This window comes from Hyalella azteca, unplaced genomic scaffold (assembly GCF_000764305.2).
Source record: "Hyalella azteca isolate HAZT.00-mixed unplaced genomic scaffold, Hazt_2.0.2 contig1122, whole genome shotgun sequence".
Lineage (NCBI taxonomy): Eukaryota > Metazoa > Arthropoda > Malacostraca > Amphipoda > Hyalellidae > Hyalella > Hyalella azteca.
Window position 1 is genome coordinate 49,086 of NW_025931453.1, and position 1,604 is coordinate 50,689.

The 1,604-nt window shown below is 43.6% G+C and overlaps 1 protein-coding gene across 1 annotated transcript in view; it reads left to right on the forward strand.

Annotated features, from left to right (window-relative positions):
* Positions 1-1,392, forward strand: part of LOC108670712 (F-actin-uncapping protein LRRC16A-like) — a gene marked incomplete in the record, with an annotated part of 26,813 nt that extends 25,421 nt beyond the window's left edge. The window contains 1 exon segment of the mRNA XM_047881673.1: positions 919-1,392. Within this exon segment, the coding sequence (XP_047737629.1) occupies positions 919-1,392 (474 nt within the window).
* Positions 1,393-1,604: the final 212 nt, after the last annotated feature.

A 1,604-nucleotide genomic window follows, 5' to 3' on the forward strand; every position in this document is an offset into this window, starting at 1 on the left:
AAGTTTAACACATGTAAGTTTAACACATGTAAGTTTAACACATGTAAGTTTAACACATGTAAGTTTAACACATGTGAGTTTAACACATGTAACTTTAACACATGTAAGTTTAACACATGTAACTTTAACACATGTAAGTTTAACACATGTAACTTTAACACATTTGTCTACGCTCACGACTCGTAGGTGAGTGAGTCGAAGAACCTATACTCCGCTGTTCTAGGTTCTGACTGACGCTTCTCGTTCTGTCAGGGAGCTAACGTACAAAATACGTTTAGCTTATTTTAAAATACCGTACAAAATACGCTTATGTATTTTAAAATAACGTACAAAATATGCTAACGTACAAAATATTAAACAGGTTCTGACTGACGCTTCTTGTTCTGTCAGGGAGCTAACATATAAAATGCGTTAACGTATTTTTAAAATAACGTACAAAATACGCTAATGTACAAAATATTAACGTACCATATCTCGTTCAGTGAGTGGTTGTTACTGAGGTGACAAAATAATGAACCTATCTAATTTCGTATGGCAGCTATCAATTCAAGTTATTGTCAGTGCAACGAGGTAATAGAATTTTGACATATAAAATGATTTTATTCATTTTTTGATTGTCGAACTGATGATGGAGCTGGACTCCAAAACGTTTTTTATATCGATATGGTGAAATTGCTTGCCATTTTTTAGCTTTTAAATTCCTTATGAACTTACGATATAAGCAGACTGATAATATAAGTACTTATCACTTACAAGGTGTTATTACTGCATGGTACAAGTAATATCACCAACAAGGTTATATTACTGGGGTAGAATAAGTAATGAAATAATTAAATTTAATTTCAGATGACAGCACGTGTAGAGTGTTCAACCACTCATCCCACTCATCGTGTTAATGTGAATGTTTCTCCCCCACAGAGTGGGGAGAGTGGGGTATCAGGCTGGGGAGGAGGCGTGAGGAAGAGAGCGTCTACTGGCAGTGAGGTGGGGGGCGTTGGGGGGCGGGGGGGCAGCAGTGACAGCAGCAGGAGTGCTGACGTCACAGCTCCTGACGACAGCACCAGCGTCAGGAGCTCCGAGCCCAGCCCCATGGTGGGTACCTCCTCTTCTGTACACCCTTCAGGGTGGGGGTCCTGCCCCCTTAGGGGATATCCTGCTCCTGGGGGTTGCTTTGCCCCCTGGGGAGGCCCCTATCTTCTAAGGAGACCCGTGCCTCCTGGGGAGACTCGTGCCTCCTCCTGGGGAGACCCGTGCCTCCTGGGGGAGACCCGTGCCTCCTGGGGGAGACCCGTGCCTCCTGGGGGAGACGCGTGCCTCCTGGGGGAGGTGCTGTACCCCACGAGGCTCCTAATGCCCCATGGGGCGCTCGTGTTCCTTGCCTCAAGCTGCTGAATCTTCGGCTTTTTCTGTGGTAATTTATTTTGTGCCTAAACTAGCCGGGTAAAATTTGATATGTTGAACTTTTGTGTGGTGTAACTCTGCGGTAAACTTTCATATTAAACTTATTTCTATGTTGAACTTTGTATGTGGTAAACCATTTACCTGTTAACTCCTGTTGAATAACGGCCGCTCTGTTGTTTCTGTTGCTGCCGCAGTTGGAGTAT